This window comes from Cucumis melo, chromosome 12 (genome assembly GCF_025177605.1).
Source record: "Cucumis melo cultivar AY chromosome 12, USDA_Cmelo_AY_1.0, whole genome shotgun sequence".
In the NCBI taxonomy this organism is placed as follows: domain Eukaryota; kingdom Viridiplantae; phylum Streptophyta; class Magnoliopsida; order Cucurbitales; family Cucurbitaceae; genus Cucumis; species Cucumis melo.
The window spans coordinates 7,952,121-7,970,727 of NC_066868.1; the positions used below are offsets into that span (position 1 = coordinate 7,952,121).

The 18,607-nt window shown below is 35.6% G+C and overlaps 1 protein-coding gene across 1 annotated transcript in view; it reads left to right on the plus strand.

Moving 5' to 3' along the window:
- The window catches only part of LOC103501044 (helicase protein MOM1), a 54,728-nt gene that overhangs the window by 28,865 nt on the left and 7,256 nt on the right, over nt 1-18,607 (plus strand). Inside the window, exons 13-16 of the mRNA XM_008464540.3 lie at nt 2,735-2,908; nt 10,339-11,245; nt 11,358-11,599; nt 15,453-15,563. Coding sequence (XP_008462762.2) covers nt 2,735-2,908; nt 10,339-11,245; nt 11,358-11,599; nt 15,453-15,563 — 1,434 coding nt within the window. The remainder of the gene's footprint in view (nt 1-2,734; nt 2,909-10,338; nt 11,246-11,357; nt 11,600-15,452; nt 15,564-18,607) is intronic.

The window sequence follows — 18,607 nt, forward strand, 5'->3', positions numbered from 1 at the left end:
TTTTTAATTCTTCTACATGTGTGTAACATCAATCTGTCTTTGAAGATTCACCATGGGGTGTTGAGGTGTTGCAAAAGGAAGTACACGGCCTTCTCTGTAAATTTTCTTAAAAAACTGGGGTTCCTTTTGACGGAGGTGCTTCTTTCTTTCTTTTTTGTTGCTTTCAGAAATACCTTGTGGAATATTAGAGTTCGGAGAAGAAGTAGAAGGTAAACTATGAGAAAATTTAGGCTGTCTTCTTCCAGATTTTGGTCCATCTTTAGTCTCTTTCTATTCCTGAGGGGGGCAAGTAAAGCCACTTGGCTGATGCTGATATTTTGAAGGATTTTTTTCGAGCCTCTTTTGGGTTTTGGACTACTTTGGCATGATTAGCTTTGAGATTGTCGGTTGCATCTTCTTGCTACTCTCTAGATCCGAATGTTTTCCCTTTGAGAGAGTTATTTTGTTATGCTTTGTATAAAATCTCTTCGTTTGGGTTATGTTTAGTTCCATCTTTTTTTCTGTTGGATTTCGCTTTTTTAGCTTGTTCTTTCCGATTGTTTGTTTTGGTCGTTTTCCCGTGTATTGGCCGAGATCACCTTTGGGTAGTTTGTTTGGATGTTTTTATCTTTTTCTTATTTTGCTCTTAGTATGATGCTCTTGTACTTTGTGCATTAGCCTCATTTAATAAAGCGGCTTGTATCATTTTTTTTTTAAAAAAGAATGTAACTAATCTAGGATTAATTAATATTAATTTTGAATTATATTTCACCCAAATCCTATTACATCAGTAATTGAACCCCAAACTTAAAGAGAAGAAAAAGATTTGCTTGAGGGTTAACTAAAATAACGGAAGGCTAAGGGAGAATGATTTTAATTCATGTTAGGCTTATGTACCTAATATAAAATTGTTAAAAGGAAAATTATGTTAGTATTTTCCATTATTATTTTCCTTTTTGGTATTTTTTTCATTTATGAATTTTCCTTCGGTGGTTTTTTTGAGGTCTATATATTTTCTATGTAAAACATTATGATTTATTCAATGACAAAGAAAATATACAATTATTCTATACAATCTAACATGGTATCAGAGCTCTAGGTTTTATCTTGACATTGTCGTCACTAGGCTTGTTCGACCTCTGCCTCCGTCAATGACTAGACATAGCCATAGACGGGGGCAGACTCAAGTGACCCAAGTGTGAACCTTGCCACCACACATCTCACTTGACACCATGCCAAAGAAGCTTTTAATCTCCCTCGTCGTCTGCCTTCTGCAAATCTGCCATTGCGTTTGACGTCAACTCTGTCGTATATCTCTGACGACATCTGCCGTCGCAAGACCCATGTCCGACGATCAGTTCCGCTCAGTTTCTGACGTCTTCCCAAATCTGTTTTGCCTGATTTTGGGTGTTCATGAAGATTCACTTTGATTTCGTTATGTTCTAGCCAGATCCGTTTCAGTGTTCCTCACAAAATATTGTTCTTAATATTTTGGTTCAATTCATTTAATCTTAGTCTAGTTCAATTTTGGTTTTAACCGTTTTCGTCTGGTTCTGAAAGGAAAAAAAAATATGGGTTTCTGTTATGTTTTCAAATCAGTAGTTCTTGGATTTTGTTATAGATTTATGAGGATCTTTGTTCTTGCCCAAAAGTTCTTATTTTGTTCTTCATAGGTTCTGTTATAGATCTCTATACGATGATCTATGTTTCTATTCCCAGAAGTTCTTTGTTTTGTTCTTCGTGGGTCTGTCTTTAGCCTAGAAGTTCTTTGTGTTTTTATTCTTCATGAGTTTCTGATTTTATCCTAGATCTATACTGATTTGATTAAGACGTTTTCTTAGCAAACTCAAGTTTGTGATTATAGTACCTTGAGTTTGAGGGAGGGTGTTAAAAGGAAAATTATGTTAGTATTTTCTATTATTATTTATATTTCCTATGTAATACATTATGATTTATTCAATAACAAAGAAAATAGGCAATTATTCTATACAATCTAACCATAATATCCTAGAGTTTGTTTGGAAACTAAATATAGTATAGTTTGGCAGTTATTCTGGAAAAATAGTTAGAGCTGCCTGAGAGACTCATGGATAAAAAATGAAAAATAAACTTTTCGAACTGAATTTGAATGAAGAGATCAAAGAATTGTTCATGACACTCTAGATACGGAATGATGTTAAATCACCCATCAACTCAAAAGCTTAAGTTGATGGGTTAACAAAAATTTAATATTATATCAATATTGTAACACTGCACTCCTTGGTTGAAACTTTGTTAAAGGGCTATAAAGTGAAATTCAATATTTACCAGGAAAAAATGAGTACTAGTCTCTTTTCATTTTCTCAAGTTCTAATCCTTTCAAATAGAACTGTTGAAGAATTTTCTCCCTGTGAATTTTCTTACACACAGCATATTATCAGTAATTAGGGATTAATGAAAGTTGTTAGTTGTTGATTCTACACAAAAATTTGTTTATAAACTATAACGAATAAGTTGTTATGTATGATAAGTTCAAATTTAACTTGCTAAAGTGTTTGCAATCAAAAGGTTCTGTCATTCAAATCCCCTACTCCTATTGTATTAAAAAAAGTTGAAGTTGAAGTCTAATTTTTATATTTACCAAGATAGTGACTAAATTGTTATGAATTTTAAAGTTCCAAGGACTCAATTGTTAAACCTGCCTAGAATTTGTTTATTCCCATTGATATTTTTGAGGAGAAGGGAGAAATGGCTTAATGTTTTTTATTTTTTACAGTGTTGTAATCATCCCTATATTGTGGATTCTTCAATGGGACATGTGATCACGAAGGGGCATCCAGAAGTGGAGTATTTGGGTATTGGAATAAAAGCAAGTGGTAAGTTAGAACTTCTTGATGCAATGCTAAAGGAGATGAAAAAAAAGGGCTCAAGGGTCCTCATTCTTTTCCAGGTATGTCCTGTGGACGAATTGGTAATTTTTTTTTTTTTTTAAGGTTGATAGATTTTGAAATAGGTTGTTTTCATTGAGGGATGAGAAGTCTTAATACTAATGTTTAAAAAAGCTTGTGATCTTGGCACTGCACCTACCTTTTTCTTTTTTTTTTTCCTGAAATGAAAACAAGCTAACAAATTACAATGAGACGTAGAAAGCAAAAAAAAAAAAAAAAAAAAAAAAAAAAAAAAAAAAAAAAAAAAAAAAAAAAAAAAAAAAAACCAAATAAAGGCCATTGATTATGGCTTTGACCGAAAAAATAAAGCAAGTACAAACAAAAACAACCTAAAATGGAACAAAATAGCTCTTTGAACGACACTCCAAACACCACTTCAACAATGAAGAAGCACCATGTTATGAGGCTTCGAGAGTTTTTAGAATTTCATGTTTTTGTTGCATAAAGGTTTTAGATTTTAAATTTCAAATTTAGAGTTAATACTAAATAGAAATAAAAACATTTACGGGCTTGGGCCTCTCGATTTATTTATCAACACTGGGAAAGGCTTTGAGAGCTTCTCAATCTCTCCAATTCTCTAGGAGAATTTCAATTACAAGATGATAATTCTTAGATGCCTTCTCTCCCCAAATTACTGATATTTAAAGAAAGTAAATAGCATGACAGACTATAACAAACAGCCCATAACTAACAAGTGTTCCTAAGGGCTCATCAACACGTTTTATCTCACTTACATTCTTCCTTCTTATGTCTTTTGAGTGTACACTTCTATTCCTGAAACCTTATCAAACATATGATATTTTAAACTCATTTTTTTAAAACTAAAATATCGACTATTAACGTATTATAAATTATAGAATACATTTTGCTTGTACTTTGTTTTTTTAAACGGAGACAAGCCTCTTTATTTATTATTAATAAATGAGACTTAAGCTCAAAATACAAGAGTGTTATACTAAGTGCAAGAGAATAGAGAAGCATTTAGTCAAATGACTACAACAAAAGCTAAACTTAGGCAAACAGAGGAGATGACAAGCTAAAAAGCGAATTCCAACAGAAAAGTTCAAGCTAAATAGAACCACAACCGAAGAAATCTAAATACAAAGCATAACGAAAATCTTTCTCATAAGGAACCCATTCGAATCTAAAGACTTGCAAGAAGATGCAAACGGTTGCCTCGTAGCCTATCATGCCATATTAATCCAAAATCCAGAGGAGGCTAAAAAATGTCTTTCAAAATATCAGCATCAACATAGAGGTTTTACATGCCACCCACATGAAGAGAAATCTAGGAAAGAGTGAAGTTGGACCAAAATCCGAAGGAATACATTGAACGGCTGAAGAATCATAATAGAACAAGTCCACAAGCAGCAACTATTGACTTTTAAGTGATCTAGGATTTTGCAAGACCGGGGACAAGAGCAAGTTCTAGAAGGCAAATTTGTAGATTTTGGCTCTTCCTCGCATTGAAATAGGGCATTTAAATCTATTTCGAGAGGCTTGAAATTTTTCTATCTCTCAAGCTTAGTTGACCTATCCAATTGCTCCACTTCCTCACTACTAACACTGAAAGGAGAGTCGAAAGAAGACTCACCCTTCTTGCTGGAGTGATTGAGAGGGTTTTTATTACTTGTAGGGTGAGGGTGGTGAGAAACTGACCTCAACAAGTTGGGGCTTGATTGGGTGCAACCAACTTACAATAAATCTGGATTAGCCTCGAAAAACAGCCTTGGAGTGGACTAATGATTGAGAAAGGGTACATTTTTCCTCTATCAAATCAGTTACTTGATCTTCAATTATCAGGGTTTTTAAGGATTGTTTTGTCAATTTTTTTTTTCCTTCCTGATGAAATACTTTGGAAAGTGGGAAGAACTTTAAACATTTCTTTCTTTTCAAATTTCAAATTTGCCCTGAAGCCTGGCTTTGTTGAGGAATAAAGAGAAGAAAAGAAGAGGGAAGAAAAGGAGGGCGAAAGTGAAGATGAAGGGTTGAGATGATTTTGCTGAGGACCTGCCCTTGACTAGGGAAGTAAATTATTTTTCTTTAAACAAATATCGGCCAAATTAAGCTGAGAGTTTAACTTCTCGTTCAAAAGATTGGAGGAAAGTGACTTTGACTTTCCAGCTGTAAAAGAAGGCACAACAAATATTTTCTTTCTTCGTTAAAATATCCTCTTTTGGCTTCCTTTGTTTTGTTCCTTTCAAAACTGAAATTCTTAATATTTCTCCTTAAGCATGGCTCTTCAAATCACATACTATTAACCTCAAGGTCAGAAATTTGGTTCCGCTACCCCATGCTTTAGTTTTTTCTTTTGGTATTTATTGAAAAGTAAACAATCTCTATTATTAATAAATTAATAATGAGCCAAACACTCATAGTATAAAGGATTATACATTGAACAAATAGCTCAGGGATCAAGATGTGCACTTGAGCATTTAAACTAGGTTGGCACCCTTTTAGCACCCTCATCATGTCCATACGAGCTAGGAAAAACAAAAACAAATATATAATGTCCATAGAAGAGGTTAACATCCTTAATGAAATACAAAGAAATACAAAGAGAAAAACTAGACGTCCATGTGAATGAACGACGGCCCATTTAGGCTTATATCATGCATGGAATAATTCTCGAAGTCCTTGGAAAGGGAGCACCACGGGAAGCTAAAATTTTTGCTGAGTCAAAGCGGATCCATCCACTAAGAAGCTTTGTTTTGAAAAATTATTTGATTCCTTTCCAGCTACAATTTTGACACCAATGCTTTTATTGCATTAATCCAAATACAATTAGATGCAGCATAAGGTTGAGTACGAGCAATCAGAGAATGGGATGTGAAACTCATTTGCAGCCATACATAAAGGGCAGATTGATGGAGACAAATCGGTTAGAATGCTTCCTTTGTAGCACCTCTGAATTGTTTAGAGCTCCTTCATTATCCAAATCAAAATATTGATTGGACGTGGACTTTTAGACTTTCAAATTGCTTTTTCCAGCTTTTCATCCTAAGGAGAACAGGTTTGAAGATGTTTAACCAAAATTTTCCACGGGATCCAAAGACCACGATCTCAATTGTTTCCTATGTGACAAAAGCCCCCTAAGATTTTGAAACTCACTCATCTCTTCATGCTTCAAGTTCCTTCAAAGGTAAGTTCTCTTTCTTCTCTCTCCTCCCTCCTCTCCATCCTCCCTCCTCCCTCTATCCTCTTTCCTTCCGGCTGCCGGCGTTTTCATCCAAATATGGAGGTAGTCAGCTACAAAGTCCTCGGGTCTCATTACTGTACTTGGAAAGAGGGAAATCAGATTCATGTTGAAATGTGGAAGCTTGTAGAACCTGGTCAGTCTCCGGATTTCATCTAGAATGACTGTTGAAGGTGGTCTCACAATTGTTAAGAAGGCCAGAGGACAAATTCTTTCAAAAGCTAGGTGAGGTGGATAGAGGTAGATTGAAAGATTCAAAATTTGAAACAAAGGCTTGATGGGTTTTAAGCTGTCATTTTTGGCCTTCATTAGGAGGGCATTCTAATATAGTGTGCTTAGGGGAAAGCAAACAGGGATGGAGATCCTTTCTAAATATGCTGGACTATTTCTGTTCTTGGGAGGAATATGTCAAATGGTTTTGTAGAAAATCGCCTGAAGTATATTCCCACTATTATGGAAAGCCACCTGAGTTATGCAGATCAATTCAAATAAAAAAAGTGTCTTGCGTCTGTCACAAAGAAAGCTTCAAAGGATTAGCATACAAAAGTAGCAGAGACTCCCCCTTGTCCTTTCTCAGATTTGAATACTGAAAAGCAGAAGCAATGGGTAATTAGGAATTTTGAAGTTATCCCTACCAATTTTGAAAACCTCTGGATCGTTACTAAGCTCTTTTGCCTTCGGCGATGGGAGGAAAATTTGAAAAATGTTAGAAAACTTCTTCCTAGCAAAGATAGTTATTAACCCTTCGTTTGATGAGAATGCTCTCATAAGTCTTGACCAAGGCTCGATAAAGGATTTCATTAGTAATGAAGGGAAATGGCAAGCGATGGGCTCTTTTCACCTAAAATTCGAAAAATGGAATAAACACAAACACAGTCGGCCACTCACCATGAAAGGTTATGGAGGATGACTCAAAATAAATAACCTCCCTTTGAATTACTGGAGCAGGAGAACCTTCAAGGTTATCGGGAATCATTTTGGGGGACTTGAAAGCATTGACATGGACACTTTAAACCTTACCAACTGCAGGGAAGCTAGGATTCAAGTTAAGCAAAATCTTTGTGGATTTGTACCTTCCACGATTGAGATTACTGATCCTAAAAGGGAAATATTTTTCTAAACTTTGGTGATTTCGAATGCTTGAATCCTCCCTTTCCTACGGGAGGTACTATTATGTTTGGTGATTTTAAAATTCCATTGACTTGTTAAGAATTAGGGAGACCTTACAAGATGAAGGTTCGGACCTCTCTTTTTTCCCTCTGGTTTTAAATGTCCCGAAATCAACTTTCGACATCGTCACACAGCAAGAAATCAATTTGCAATTATGGAACACCTTTAGGAACCTTCATCGGTGCCGAAGAAGACGAAAGAAGCAAGAAATCCGGCCGAAACTGCCTTAATTGCACCGGAATTCGAAAAGTCATCTTTAGTGGGTTCTGTAAATCCAGTTAAGAACAGCTGTCTGTTTGGTTTTGTGGGCCTCGCCAAGTCAGATTTCCCTTTTAAAAAACAGATATTTGAATGGTCAGAAAGAGAAAAAGGAAAACAGAAAGGCACCTTTAATTAATATCATGGGTAACTGGGAGTTTAATTCTGAAATTAATGCTGCCAAACCATTGATTCTCTACAGAAGCCCAACGATCTCCCTCTCAAAGAACCTCAGTCGGATGCAGCAGTTCAAAATTCTCCAGAAACTAGCATATTTTAAACAGATTCAGTCAGAGTAAAGGAAAAGAAAAAAGCCAACTCCCTGAAATTTTGTTTGAAACATTTCATCCGAAAGCAATCGTCTTTTAGTAACACTTGGACTGCTCTCCTAAATTCTGAATCAATTGGGGCTTGTTCTCTCAAAGCCCTTTTTTTTATCCCCACTAGAAACTTAAACTCAAGCCCTCCCCTTCTGAAGATAACCCGAACCTCTTGGAGGTGCATAGTTCCAAAGCCCAGACCTCTGTTTCTCTCAACAAGTCAGTAAATGATTCCCCTGCTCCAAAATTTTTCAATTTCTCGAGTTTCACAGACCCTAACACAAAGGTAACGTTATTACGAGGCTCCCCTTGTCATTCTGTTGTTTCCACCTAGAAGCGGGCAGATTTGGAGATAAGACTCACCCTTCAGTGTTAGCAGTGAAGAGTCAATGGGTTTGAGGTGTCCTTCTGATCGAAAGGCTGTTGCGGAGATTCAAGGGATGGATTTAAACGCTCCTTTTGAAGCTGATTGTGCCCCGCTAGTCAATGCCCTTTCCACCCCGCTAAATTCCTCAGATTTTTCGAAGGACTTGGTGTCCATAGTCAAAGATTGTGGTATTATTCTGGGCTGAGCAATTTTGGAAGTATTTCCGTCACTGCAATTTTGTTACTGCCACCTTTTAAGGAATCTTAAATGGAAAGATTTGTTAATGCTTTTATAAAACTCTTCGGAGCTCTAGGGTCATTGGCTGGTTCTTTGTGGAATCTGTAGGATTTTCTGGGGGATTCTAAAGATTACTCCTTTCAAGTTCTACTGTTTAAACTGGGCTGTCTTCATCCAAGTTTTATGATTAATCCTGCATCTTCCACATTCCCAAGTTCTGCTGGTCTGCTGGTTTTGGAAAACCAGTTTTTATTCTTTTGGTTCATTTTTGTATTGTTTCTCCTTCAGTTTTTATTTCTTACTTTTTGGCTGGTTTGCTCTGTTGTATTTGCTGTATTTGGATTTTCTTTTGGTCTTTGAATTTTCCTTGGTTTCCCCTTTGTTTGGCTTCTCTATTTTTCTCGCTGTATAATTATCTTGTACTTTGTGTTTTACATCAATAAAGAAGCTTGTTTCTGTTTCAAAAAAAAAAAAAAAAACAATTGTTTAAATTCTAATCTATTTTCTGAATATGCTACCAAACACATGAAATATAACTCTATTTTCATTAAATCTCCTGTTTTCAAATTTCTGTTTTTAGATCCCATACTAAAAAGATCCTAACCTCTCCTACTAACTGCTTATATCTTTTGCTGATTGTTCAACAGTTCCCCCTCTTTTTTGAGTTGACAAATTTCTGTTTTCAGATTCCATACCAAAAGATTCTAACTACTTATATCTTTTGTGATCTTTGAACAATTCCCCCTCTTTTTTGAATTGGAAGAATGTCAATATTTCTAAATCCTATGGAGAAAGGTCTTGATTGGTTGGATATCTAACGAATTTTTGTAAGTTAACTCCTTACTTGAAGATATTATTGAAGGGAAATCTTGCCCTAAGGCAATACAACCTCCCTTCTCTCTATGAGAAGCTTTTACTAAATCAAAAGCTGAAAATGAAATGCCTTCCCCTCAATATTATAATACCTCCCTACCTAAAGGATGCTCTCCAGTTCACTCTGGACCCCACATCCCAACATCCCTCTAACGTCCCTCTAACGTCCCTCACTCCCACAAAATAAATAACTCTCTCCCTCAATTACGTTTCTATGCCTTCTCTCTCTCTCTCTGAAACAGAAACATAGCTTTTCATTGAATTAATGAAAATAAAACAGTTTCTTTGTTTCCATTTGAAAAAAAAAAAAAAGAAAACCCTTGAACTTTGAAGAACAGTTCAAAAATACCCTTGTCCTTAGTTTTGAATGGAAACCAAAGCCACTAGTGTTTTGTATAATTTAGCCTGTTATTTAAATTTTAATATAAATTTCTACCTTAAACATCAAAAAGATGTTCATGCGGACAGCTATTCGATCAATTCAAAACATATGAGGCAATATATGGAAAACTGAGAAGAAATGAGCCAAAAATTTTGAGAGGATGTAAAACAGAAAATACAGTTGTTGCATCATGCATGCCAGTGCCGGTGGTTGATGTTTAGTGCGTGCAAAACAGCATGGAAGTCTTGTTGCTGATGTTGGATGGATATTGCTGAAACAACAGTAATGAATTTTTTTTTCTTTTTCTTATTTTTTTCCCATTTTCATATCTTTACCTGACCTCCACATGTTGCAAAGTAACGTGTCGGTGTTCAACATTGACACTTGGTCATTTACACCTGCCTGTGCTTTATAATTGGTACATCATGTTTTCTAGCATTTTAGTGTACCTTGAAATGGATAGAGTTTTATTGTATGTAATGAAATTGTTATATTTTTTAGTCTAAGTTGCTTATCGACATTTTGTTTTAAATTTTCCATCTCTCCCTCCCACTGTTTTTATCTGTGGATATGTGAAGCAGTGAAATGTATTTATATTTTGGTGAGGAATTTTTACTTTGCAATTGCAGTCAATTAGTGGTTCTGGAAGAGACACCATTGGTGATATTTTGGATGACTTTTTACGTCAGAGGTTTGGGCCTGATTCTTATGAGCGCATTGATGGGGGTCTTATTTATTCCAAGAAGCAAGCTGCTCTGAACAAATTTAACAACCTAGAGAGTGGAAGATTTTTGTTTCTGCTAGAAGTTCGAGCATGCCTCCCCAGTATTAAACTTTCTTCAATTGATAGCATTGTCATTTATGATAGTGACTGGACCCCAATGAATGATTTAAGAGCCCTTCAAAGAATTACACTAGATTCTCATTTGGACCAAATAAAAATTTTCCGTTTATATACATCTTGTACCGTCGAGGAAAAGGTTCTTATGCTGTCCTTGGAAAATAAAACTTTGGACGGCAATTTACAGAACATCAGCTGGAGTTGTGCTAATATGCTGCTTATGTGGGGAGCATCTGATTTACTCGCCGATTTAGAGAAGTTTCATGGAAAAGAAAAAATTGAAGATGCCTTGTCAGATACAACACTTTTGGAAGAGGTGGTAAATGATTTAATATTACTGATTTCACAAAATGGTAGAAGCACAGACAAGTATGATTCCCATGTCATATTAGAAGTTCAACAGATTGAAGGAGTGTATTCTGCACGCTCTCCACTTCTTGGTCAAATAAAAAAGGTATCAACTGAAGAAATGCAACCCTTCATATTTTGGAGTCATCTGCTATATGGAAAGTGCCCAAAATGGAAATATTCTTCGGATAGATCTCTAAGGAACCGAAAAAGGGTTCAACAGTCTGATGATTCCTTAAATAAATCTGAATGTGAGATTGAGGAATTCGTGAGGAAACGGAAAAAGGTATCAAATAACAATGTTAAAGTTGCTCAAGAGGAAAACTTTACGCAGAAGGAAAAGGAAGGTACGAGTATTTGAAATCTTACACTTTCTAGACGTTACTTGCAGCTTTACTGTTTTTCTTGTCTTACTTTACTCTCGTCAGTCGGTATTCTTAAACTTCTTTCTGTGTGCAGGTACTTCTGAAGCTCCGAAACATACATGTCAGAATTCAACTAGTTTGGCTGCATGTGAGGATGATTCATACATTGAGAATCATCTATCCACCTCATCTTTGATAGCGAATGATATATTGAAAATTCTTAAATATAAGTCAGTTGGATTTGACGAAATAAGAAAGCTGACTGATCTGCGAAAGAGTCTCCATCGTCTTTTAAAGCCTGAAATATCACAATTATGCAAGATTTTGAAACTTCCAGTATGGATCTCGTTCCCTTATTTATTTGTCTAAACCTATCTATGCATTTTTTTTATTTTTATGATTGCTGACCCACTTCAAGATAGTGTATGTCTTTTTCTTCAGCAGCCTAGAACGTCAATAAATATAGTTTGATCAAGGTTAATATTGTATTTTACATGTGAGATGGCTAGTTTTGTTGATATTGCTGTTAATGAATTAATTTGCCGTACCATCATGTTAATTAATGAAAAGAGATCTATGATTAAACATACAAAGTCGTGGAGGGAAGGAGAACAAAATCCGAGTTATTGAAAGGTAAAGGCTTCTCAATTCATACTGTTGGGATATTGAGAGTCTCACATTGCAACACATTGAAAAAACCAAGGAGACTCACACTCCTTATGAGATAGATGAGTTACTCCTTTAATTGCCAATTGATTTTGAGATGGAATCTCATACTATCAAACATGGTATTAGAACCCATTAAGCCCAGATGGATATTCGGTCCAAGATAGGTGAACCCAAAAGAGGCATCATCTTGAAGGGGCATGTTGAGATGTTGAGAGTCCCACATTGGAAAAGCCAAGGAGACTCACACTTCTTATAACATAGATGGGCTACCCCTTTTATTACCAAATAACTTGCAATATTTCTTTACCTTTGATAAGCTTTCAGTTTAGTCACCTGGAATCTATCAGACGAATGCTAATGATCTTAACATTTTTCTTTTAAAATAATAACTCTTTAATCACCAATTGACCCAAAAACTTAGATGGATGGATGAAGGTAAATTTAATATTAAATATTTCAACGCTTCACATGTAGACTTGAAATATGTAGAAGACCTAATAAGTGGAAATCAATTTTAACTGGAGAGGAAATAACGTTATAGGGTCTTGAACACTAGACCTCCTTGGACCACCTGCTCTAATATCATCTTAAATTACTGATTAACTTAAAAGTTTAATCTGATAGGTGAAGTGAAGACAGATTTAGTATAACAAATTTTAACTTCCTTGACTCATATCTCAAGTGTGAAAGCGAATAGCGAATAGCAAATAGCAATAAGCAACCAACCACTATGTTAACATTGGCAATGTAAAGTCGGAATGGGTTCAAGCCACGACGAAGAATGGTTGTCTTAGCTATTTTATAATATGAGGTTCTATCTTGAAATTAATTTGCAATGAGAGGAGTAGCTCATCAATCTTACAAGGAGGGTAAGATACCTTGTTTTTCCAATGTGATGTATTAGGATTAGAACGATTTGATAAATTCAAATAATCTTTGTCAATCCTTGATTAATTACATTTTAGGTACCCAATTAGTTTTTAGTTTCATTTTAGTTGTCCTTTTAGGATTTCTATAATTCTCCATAAATAGAGTCCCTCTTGTATTACATAATTTTTCATCGATAATAAAGACTTCGATTGGATTCTTGGAGAGAATTCTCCTTCTATCTCTTTTGGCTGATAATTGATATCTGAGGGGCCGTCTAGGCCAACGTTGACTGTCATCAATGGAAGACCTGAAACTCTCGTTGATGCCAATCATGAGAGGGAGCTCTGAGTGTTGTGTTTGTTGCCAAACAACACACATCTAATTAGGGTGAACCTTTTAAATTCCGAGAAGAAAGACATAACCAAAGTTTTTTCAAGATTCTGCAAGAATGGAATATTACCGATTAAAAATGTCCTTGAAAAGTATTCAGCAGTTGGTATAGAATTCCAATACAAGTGATTCAGAAGAAGAATTCCAATGTACTAATTTTACCCATGCTTACCCATGCTCGATCCCTTCAAAGAACCTATTATTATCCACAATTGAAATTTGATTCGTGATTCTAGTGACTATATGACATGTCTAAGAAAGTTTGGGATGGAATATGAAAGCAAAAATATCAACAAAAGGCTCAACGATTGAATCAAACCCGTTTTTCAAGAAACCAACTAGCAAGTCTTCAAGAATCTCAAGGAATTCAAAATTTTCCAGGAGAAACCAACATTGTAATCATCCCATTAGAATTAATGAAAACGAAAATTTGAAAGAGATTTTGGACGTCAATTACTGAGATATTTTGATGGAAGATTCAAAATCTTTGGATGTAGGCTTTGAAGAGCATCATGAAAACTTGAATATGGCTTCTAAGAAGAAGATATTATGATCAAAGAACACCCAAAAATCATCCCACCACCAATTTGGGGGTCGAAACATTTTCAAGAAAATCAAATTTTCAAATAAAACCATCTACCAAAAGGATTTTCGCTAGGGAATGGATGAAATGTGGGTTCTTTTGAGAAAAATTCAAGAAAGGCATGATCATAATTTTCAAGATTTTTCAAGAAACCATCAAAAATTACATTTAGTTACTCAGGAAGATCAAGAATTCATCCAAATGGACTTTGGAACTATGCAAAGTATGAACGAAGTGGAATAAAATTGAAAGCCAGTTGAAGACGAATCAAATGAGGAAGGTATAAAGATTGAGAACTTGCATTGGAAGAAGAAAAATCAATAGGATTGACATGAGAGTTACTTAATTCAAACCAAATGAGGAGGAACAACCAACCAATTAAATGAAGAATGGGGGTGTTGAAGAAGATGAATCACTGCAAAGAATGTGTCCATTTGATTAGATCAATTAAATGTAGCACACAACCAACCTCATTTACCTCCCTCTGAACAGAATAAAGCAGAAATTAATCTTGGCCACCAAGAAAGACAACAAGGGAATCAACAAAACAAATGGTACGCAAGAAAGATGTATTGGTGAAGTATCACAACATTAGCACCTAAGATGTATTGGTGATGTATCACAACTATCCACAATGTTGGGGAATGGGAGAAGATCCCTTCCCCTGTGCCATCAATATATTGCGATATGTAAAATATCTGTAAGATTGAAGATATTGCAATATGTAAAATATTTCTGAGATGGAAGATATTGAGTGAAGTCGTATCTTCAACATTGACTACTATTAAACCACTAATTCACCCAAAAGTTTAAGCTTGTGGTTGAAAGCCAATTTAATTGTATATCACTAACACTCCACCTCACTTGAGGGCTTGAAATATTTGAAAGGCCTAACAAGTGGAAATCAATTTTAAATGGGGAGGAAACAAAAATATAGGTGCTTGAACACAGGACCTTCCTTGACCACCTGCTATAATACCATATTAAACCACCAATTCACCCAAAAACTGAAGTTTATGGTTGAAGACTAATTTAATTATATATTACTAACTACTACCAAAATATTTTTGATATTCTGGTTATTACTTTCTGACATTGGCAAAACCTCCTCTTGGTGCTCTTTTTCCAATATTTTATGGACTATTCAAGTCATTAGTTTAAGTTAGAGTGCTTTGTTTCTTCCTCTTCTATTGGTTAGTATGCAATCTATTGCTAAGTGTTTGCATTTTACTTGATTTTATCTCTTGTTGGTTATTTATATTTTCTCTTTTATTTTATTTTATTTTGAGCATTAGTTTCATTGAAGAGGCTTGTTTCGATTTTATTTCTTTTGAAAAAAGTTCTTGCATTGGCAATGTATTTTTTAAAAAGAAGACATCGGTAATGTATAGTGAAACCCTCTGTCTTACTTTCTTTTTGATCACTCACTTCTATCCCTACCAAAACTGACCTCGTTAAAAAGTTTAATATGTTTGTTTGTTCCTGACATGCCTAAGAGCATTCTATGCATAGAAAATGTAAGCACCTTTAAGAGCACTCTACGCCTAGAGAATGTAAGCACCTTTAGGTATTTTATGTGTTGGCTTATGAGTTCCGTTTGGTATTGTTATGTTGACATTTAATAATTCTACGTTGCCTCTGCTGGAACAACCATTGACATATCTTGTTGCTTTGTAGGAGCATGTCGAAGATGAGGCTGAAAAGTTCTTTGAGTATGTAATGGATAATCATCACATCTTAACAGAACCAGCAACAACTACATTACTCCAGGCTTTTCAGCTATCTCTGGTTATTTTCTTCCTCTCATTTACTCTGTCATCTTATTGTTATTTCATTTGACAATGTGAGACCAAAAAATGAAAGACAACCCCACATTAACGGAGGAAAAACATTTTATGGAATTTACGTATAGATTGTGGGAGTGGAGGGTAGAACAAACAGTGGTAAAGTGATCAAGACGCTCATCATGGTTCTTGCTATAAATTAGTATTTTATTAAAGTAAATTACAATAAATTTATTCAAGGATAGTTTAAGAACATTGTTCATTAAATATTCAATGCCTCCAAGTTGGTCAAATAAATCTGATAGCTAGAAATGAGAAACCAGGATTTAGTTGTAAGTTTTTTTTTTTTTCTTTTTGAGTAAGAAGTGTTTGAACGACCAATGGCTTAAACTTGATTAAATAGATCCTTGGTCAAGTGAGGATTATCATTCTTGTAATACTTTTTATTCCTTTGGGGCTCATCTGATAGTAGGGAATTTGGTAAAATAGCTACAGAAACCAAACCAAGCTGGTGTTGTCTGTCACGCAGTGGTGGTAATGAATTAGTTTCGTGTACAAGATATAAAAAGTGAATCTAGGATGTTAAAGTTCTTCACTGAAAGAATCCCATTCTTGAGGAGCTTTTCAATCTCTATTTATTCTCTATTGATGAATTAAGGATAAATTTTCTCTTGATTTTCCACTTGCTTTATTTTGGCTAGTTCTATATTTCTAATTGGTGGGTGTAGCTGATCTAACCTATGTTCAATCCTTTCAAGTTGAGCACTCATTGTAGCCATGAAAATTTGGAACATTGTCGAGTTCCACAGTTTTCTTTGAGTGTTTTTGATCCTCTACTTACTTCCATTAAAACGTATCAAAGAGTTCAAGTTCTTAATAACTCCTTTTTGAGTAAATGTTAACATAAATTATGATCTATTCCTAATTAGTATTTCCTTTTCTATAATTTCCTTTCTTGTATTCTCGATGTCTATTTATTCTTCTGTTCACCTTTGTAAAGTTAAGGTTGATTATTATTCAATCAAATACACATCAACATAATCAACAAGGCCATGATTTTTGCACCACTGGCGTTCCAACTCCATAGATCCTGCGATGCTCAGACCATCCAATGTTGTTTTACTCTCTATCCGCCTCGTTCGTCGTAGTTCCAATTCAATTCAAAGTTTGTCACTTTACTAGTCACTGCCAAAAACTTCTCATCTGCCATTGGTACCAAGTCGTCGTTTCTTCTATCCATGTTTGTGGGTGCCTCATTGCTGTCCATCATCATTGGTCCCTGCTCTGGTTCTCTGTCGATTCTTTCCAACTTGCTCCTTGAAGTTCCAACCACTTCCTGCCTCCTCTATCTGACCTCTATTCCTCCGTGGTTCGTTCAGATCTATCTGCATTGCCCCACTATTTTTGTGTTGTCGCATCATTTCAGTCGTGCAAAACCCTGTCAACCTCAGACCTAATGTGCACAACTTCTTCATCCGTAAAATCTGCTACAAAATGAACCCTCTGATGTCTAGGTCCTTGCTTTCGCTATGGGTTTCTTTGTTCATTTTACCTCATATCTCTATCTTGTGCCTCTCAGATCTGGCTTCTTTCATTGCCCAACCCCACCTGTGTCTGTATTTCATATGTGGGAAGTGAGGATTCAGATCTGAAATTCTAGACCAATTATTAAGAGCAGTCCCTTATACGGACTTCAGTATTCTGAAAGTGAGACTAGTTCTGGCAATACGAATCTTCCTTTCTTTGTAATCATTTGGACCATACACGTTAGTAATTTAGCAGGATTTTTTGCAAGCTGTGATGCAATTGACCTTAGCTTTCTCATATCCACCTTTAAGTGTTTCGACCACTCTTATCTTTCTCGTATCCAGAATGCCCAAAGGATTCGACAAACTCCCACCTGATGTCCTTGGAGCTCCATAGGGATTTAATAAAACCGATAATCAAGCTCCTTCAATTTTGATTCCAGGAATAAAACTATATCCGGATGAAACTTCTTGAGAAATCTTTTGATGGCTATGCGTTTAGATATATCCTTGAGACCCATTGTATTCTACGACACAATCTTCATGGTAGAAAAACTACTTCTGATCACCATAATGCCGAGTGACAAGAATCAAGCCAAAAGTATACCACAATCTTTGCCGGTAGTATCTTCTGTCAAAGATTCACGGTCAATTGGAAAATCTTCAAAATCTTCGCCACTTGCACTAAAAGGGGGGAACCGAGCACCAATTCCTTCTTACTAAAATATGGATGAGCCGACTGGGATCATGGGGATCCTCTCAAGACAGTGATTCTTAGAGTTAGGGACGGTAAAAGAAGTGTGTTTGAACAATTGAATTGACTGAGAGGAAGATACTGACCTGTTGGTGAAAGCAGGGAGTTCAGCTCGAGAGCAGCAAACTTCTAAGAGAGCTGGATTGCTTTCAGACTTGGAGGAATTCGATTTAATCAGTACTTCAGAGGGAGGCTTCACACGATTTTCCTCTGACAGATTCAATTACACCAAGGCTGTCCAAGCGTTGCAAAAGGAAGTATAACCTTTTCTATAAAATTTCTTGAAACGCTGGGAGTTCTTTTTAATTGGTGGACAGAGCATCTTGTTGGCTGGGGTGATCAGATCATCTAGTTTGCCATGGTTAACTTTAATGATAGCTTTGTCATCAAAAAAGGGGTTAATGATAATCTTCACCTGGAACATATCCTCCAAGAAACTTGTAATTTCTTTCAAGTTGTCAAAAACAAAAAGTCTTGTTATGATCCACAAGTTATTGAAGTCTTCCTTAAGGACCTCATCACCTTTTCTAACCCAATAATGATGCATATTCAGGTTTTCGAGATGAGTAGACTGTTGCTCCTGGCCGGACTCTTCAGAACCCTGAGACTTGATGCTCTGTTTTTTTATGTGGAAAACAGAGGAGTTGAATGAACCGTGAGACTTTACCTTATTCGCATAGCTAAAACCATGTTGCTTCTGGTGATTAAGGGGACGGGGAACCTTGTGTAAACCTGATTGCCATGCTGATATTCATGTTTCATCTAGAA